The sequence below is a fragment of the Rhodamnia argentea genome, chromosome 6 (assembly GCF_020921035.1).
Source record: "Rhodamnia argentea isolate NSW1041297 chromosome 6, ASM2092103v1, whole genome shotgun sequence".
NCBI lineage: Eukaryota > Viridiplantae > Streptophyta > Magnoliopsida > Myrtales > Myrtaceae > Rhodamnia > Rhodamnia argentea.
In genome coordinates, this window is record NC_063155.1 from 5,897,551 (window position 1) to 5,902,340 (window position 4,790).

Here is a 4,790-nt window from a genome sequence, read left to right on the forward strand (position 1 = left end):
ACTTTTGATGCATATTTAAACTAGTCCTCAAACTATATCAAAATATTGAGAAAAATGCCAAAAAAGTTCTAAATCTATTGCAATTGTGCTAATTAGATTTTTTTTTTTTGCTGATTTGATCCTAAATCTTTTGTAATTGTGCCAATTCAGTCCATCCGACTAATATTAGTTGGGCCTGCGACGTGGGACGCAGACCAATGAGATAATATTGTAATATATTTTTAAATTTTTTTATTTGGTTTATTTTTTTGTTTTTTCCCATTTTTTTTCTCTTTTTTTCTCTCCTTTTCTTCCTCTAGCCGGCAAGGTCAACCTTGCCCCGCCACGAGGAGGTTCAACCTCACCTAGTGGTGGTGAGGTCCCTGAAAGCACCGGCTAGCCAAAATTAGCTGGATGGACGGAATTGATATAATTACAAAAAGTTTAAGATTGAATTGCAAAAAAAAAAATTAGGATTGAATTGACATAATTGTAATGAATTTATAGCGTTTTTGATAATTGTCCCATTTGCACAAAGAAGGCAACCCAATTGTCGATTGGTAGCAAAATTATGACATCAATTATAGGTCATTCTATATTCACCTGAGGAAGGTCTTAGTCCATTCCTATTAAATGATCAACTTTGGCATTTCTCATTAATGGCCATCGTCATTTCCAGGAAAAATATCAATTTCATAATTACTGCATATAACCAAAACGATTGTAGGCCTACTCCTGGACGGCATGTTCATTAATTTGCTGCCCCTTTTAAGTCGAACAATGTTATTCCTTGCCCCCGGAAATCCTGCGATTTCATTTCCAGAGGATGACGACACTCTGCTCTGTCTCTGATTCCCATCTTTTCCTCCTCTGCCCACTGATATAACTCGTCTCTGTCTGTGAAATGACTCTTCTTTGCCTTGGCTTTTGCTATTAACTTGTTGTTTAGTGTCTTGAATCTGCAATCAAAAGGGGAAGAGCGGAAAAAAAAAAGATGTGGATTTTTGGGTTGAAAGGGCCTTCTGGATACTCTGCTCGCTCTACAGCAGAAGAAGTCACTCAGGGAATCGATGGAACTGGTTTTACTGCCATTGTCACAGGTCTGGTTATAATTTCCCCCCCTTTTTTCAGCTCACTCCCTTTCTTGAGGAAGATGATCGTATAAAAATGTTAGCTTTAGCACTTTCAGAGGAACTTAATCATGCTTCCTTAAATGGGTTTGCGTCGAATTACTGGTACAGGGAGACTCTTGCCTTGCCTGTCATCTTTGGAGAGAAATCAATGTTCTGTTGCCGGAATTGAACTGATTTAAGAATTGGCTGTCTGTTGGATTGCTGCTTGTGGAATGGTTGGGGTTAGTCTAGCATGGGTTCAGATAGTGTAAACGGGCGATGCGGATGATTTAGGAGAAAATTATGATTGCTTCGGGATGGTCTTGCTTCATGTCTGATCGACATGTTTCGGTTATGCTGTAATTCTTTTGAAATGGACCAGCCATTTCATTCTCATTCTTAGATCACTTGTTGAAACGTCGAAGCGTTCCACTTATTGAAGAGATTCAAATGAAGATTATGTCATTTTGTGTTTGCGGGTTTGGTAGGGTAAATTCCTAGATGCACATGCTGACGTCACCGACTTCTCTAATGACTTTCATGGTATAAGTTATTTCCTGTCTTTCCTGACGGTCTTCATACCCTGTTTCGATCTGGCTTGAGATGCTATTCACTATTTCTTCCAGTTACTTCAATTTTAGAGAGGATCACTATGCTTTCAGGTGCCTCTAGTGGTATTGGCGTGGAGACTACAAGAGTTCTTGCTTTACGCGGAGTCCATGTTATAATGGCCGTGAGGAACGTGGATGCTGGTCGGAGTGTCAAAGAAGCTATACTTGAGGAGCTCCCATCTGCTAAGATTGATGTGATGGAGTTAGATCTCAGCTCTATGGCATCTGTTAGGAAATTCGCGTTAGATTATCAATCATCGGCTCTTCCCTTGAATCTCCTTATGTAAGAAATCTTAATCATTTCACCAAACATGTTATGGCCCTAAACATTCAAAAAACTGTGACTTAATTTCTCGACTGCCATCTACCAAATGCTGAGGGAGGAGTCATACGCTGACTGCTTTTCAATTTCACGCTTCTGCAAATTTCAGCATGTATATAGCTCCTGATGATTTCAGCTTGAGTTGAGCAATCGTTGGATTACGTTTTAGGAATGCAGCATGATAATGTTTCTTCTCTTTGGAAGTAATAATGCAGGGGTAATGGCATGTCCCTTCACGCTTTCCCAAGACAATATAGAACTGCAGTTTGCAACAAACCATATAGGTATGTCCTACGTAGGTTTAATTCATGGATTTCCATGGCTGACATCCTTTTTTATTAGATTATATGAGTTGTTTTTTCAAAGCATCAAGTTTCGAATTCTGGATCAATTGACCTGCAATAGCATTAATTCTTACAATTTTTGATATTGTTGACGAACTTGTGTAACAGTCCTTGTTATTTCATTCTTTGTAAAGATGTGTGCGAATCATAATGCTTACCTTCTCTTGTAATGTTTTTCAAGGTCATTTTCTTTTGACAAATCTTTTGTTGGAGACCATGAAGAAAACGTCCCAGGAAAGCAATGCAGAAGGAAGGATAGTTAATGTTTCCTCAGTGTCTCACCGCTCTGCATACCGTGAAGGAATTCATTTTGAGAAAATCAATAATGAATCGGAGTAAGAAAAGACAGTTCTATCTCAGGGATGATTCTTTGTTTCCTTCTATTTTCAGGATATAGCAGTCATTTTTCAGTCTGGCACATCCACTTTATTCAAGTCAGATTTTGTTGATGTATTACAAGTACGTGCTCCTTGCAGGTACAATGCTATGCAAGCCTATGGCCAGACGAAGCTCGCAAACATATTACATGCTAACGAGCTTGCAAGGCGCTTAAAGGTAAGGTTCTGTTGAAGTATTATCCGACATCGCTTGACAACAGATCCTAAATGCACTTTATATTCACGTGATTTCCATCTACCTATCAGCTTACGCTTTTGAATTGGAATTTCTAACATAATATTAGAACCGGTATTATACCTTCGCGAATGTGCATAGTCAAAATTTCACATGCCGCAGGTAATCTGGCTTGTACATTAGATGAGGTGTTGAAGTGTTATTGTATATCGCTTGACAAGTTAAGCTTTTGGGTTGGAATTTCTAACAGGTTTAAATTTATATATTCTATTCTTCTAACCCGCATTTGCATAATGGAGCCCTGTGCGCGCCCTTATATTTTCTTGAGTTTTCTCTTGCTCAGTGTCCGTGTCAATTTCCATGACCCATTCACTCTTGTATTCGTGATCAGCCGTAAATTGATTTTTTCTTGATTAAACAGGAAGAAGGGGTGCAGATAACTGCTAATTCACTTCATCCTGGAGGTATAGCGACCAATATTGCTCGCCACCACAGCATTTTCAATGGTAAATCTCCCTGCAGGGCGAGTAGCATTATTGAGGCCATGGCTAAGAAATGCGTGCTGGCATCATGATACAATTTTGTTCCAAGGGCATACTTTTCATATGAAGGACTTAAACAGGAGGCTTGTTCTCAATTGAGCAAACGGATTTTGCTTTTTGAGATATTTGGCTTTCAGATATTAGAATTGGTCAGATTGATAGCCGTTCTACCCATTTTAAAACTTCTGATGTCTAATTCATGCTTTCTTTCCTCTGGCTTATGCAGTACTTTCTAATCTTGCGAAATTCTTCCTGAAAAGTGTTGCACAGGTCTGCCAATTTCTGCTCACATCTGCAGTCAGCGAGACAAAATTTCCTTGACATATGAGTCATGTTATCCGTGTTACTCGCTGAATTCTGTTGCTCAATGAAAATAAATGCAGGGAGCGGCAACTACATGCTATGTGGCTCTGCACCCACAAGTGAAAGGGATTAGCGGCGAATACTTCATGGACAGTAATAAAGCCCAAGCAAGCTCTCTCGCGCGAGATGCAGAACTGGGTAAGAAGCTATGGGATTTCAGTATAAGCCTGACTGATCCTAAACAGTTGGGTTCTGCTTGAACAGATTGTCTGTTATTCTTTTAGTCGAGAGAACCGAGTCGTTTCTGAACTGGATGTGTGAAAGCCATATGTTGTTAACTTCACCGAGACAAGCATTTGAGTCGAACATGGAGTAAAGTCTGCGTTCATTGTCGAGTTTGTCTGAGCAGATTGTTGGTGAACTTGGACACGATGGAATGAGTGCATTACTGTTTGTGGATGCTGCAGACGGTAGCAGTCTATGCTGTTACTTCTTGATTAGCGTCCTTAATTCTCGATATTTCTAAAGACAGTCTTCCCACTGGTAGCATGAGGGAATCACAGAAAATCAAGTTGCCGAATGGGTAAATTGGTGTGGAAAGCCTGTTTAGATTTGGCTATTTGACATGGTTAACATTAACATGCCATAACTTGATGAGATTTCTTCCGTGATCGAATCCTTTTGAAGTTCTTCTTTTGAGACTAGTACTATCACTTCTCTGGTAGGGAAATTGTCAAGAAAGTCTTTTTGCATTTTTGCTAATTCAGTGTTAAAGACCTTTTAAGTTGTCTGTTTTGCCTTAAACCTTTTTCACCTTTTCCCAATTCAATTCTATTGGCCGAAAATAGATGACTTGAACGCCGTTCATTCTCTGTGCACTGCCGGCTTTAATGTAGATAATTTTTTATAATTTTTTTTTCTGTTTTTCTTTTTCCTTGTTCCTTTCTTTTTTTCCTCCGATGTAAGGCGAGGGCTGCCCTGCCAAGAGCCGGCGGTGGTGGTCC

General features: G+C 39.5%; 1 protein-coding gene across 1 annotated transcript; it reads left to right on the forward strand.

Moving 5' to 3' along the window:
• The first annotated feature begins 852 nt into the window (after positions 1–852).
• On the forward strand, positions 853–4,329 carry LOC115745762 (short-chain dehydrogenase TIC 32, chloroplastic-like). The gene is made up of 8 exons (XM_030681341.2): positions 853–1,079; positions 1,754–1,985; positions 2,229–2,308; positions 2,550–2,703; positions 2,845–2,923; positions 3,363–3,447; positions 3,710–3,753; positions 3,867–4,329. Exons 1-8 carry the CDS (start codon positions 974–976, stop codon positions 4,044–4,046), a joined length of 960 nt encoding a protein of 319 aa, XP_030537201.1. The 5' UTR covers positions 853–973; the 3' UTR covers positions 4,047–4,329.
• Positions 4,330–4,790: the final 461 nt, after the last annotated feature.

What these genes read in the sequence shown, in the direction of transcription:
- LOC115745762 (XM_030681341.2), top strand. Translation starts at nt 974, where the DNA reads ATGTGGATTTTTGGGTTGAAAGGGCCTTCTGGATACTCTGCTCGCTCT. An exon ending in AAAATCAATAATGAATCGGA is followed by an intron (nt 2,704 to 2,844) that starts GTAAGAAAAGAC and finishes TGCTCCTTGCAG; the next exon opens with GTACAATGCTATGCAAGCCT. An exon ending in CCACCACAGCATTTTCAATG is followed by an intron (nt 3,448 to 3,709) that starts GTAAATCTCCCT and finishes TGGCTTATGCAG; the next exon opens with TACTTTCTAATCTTGCGAAA.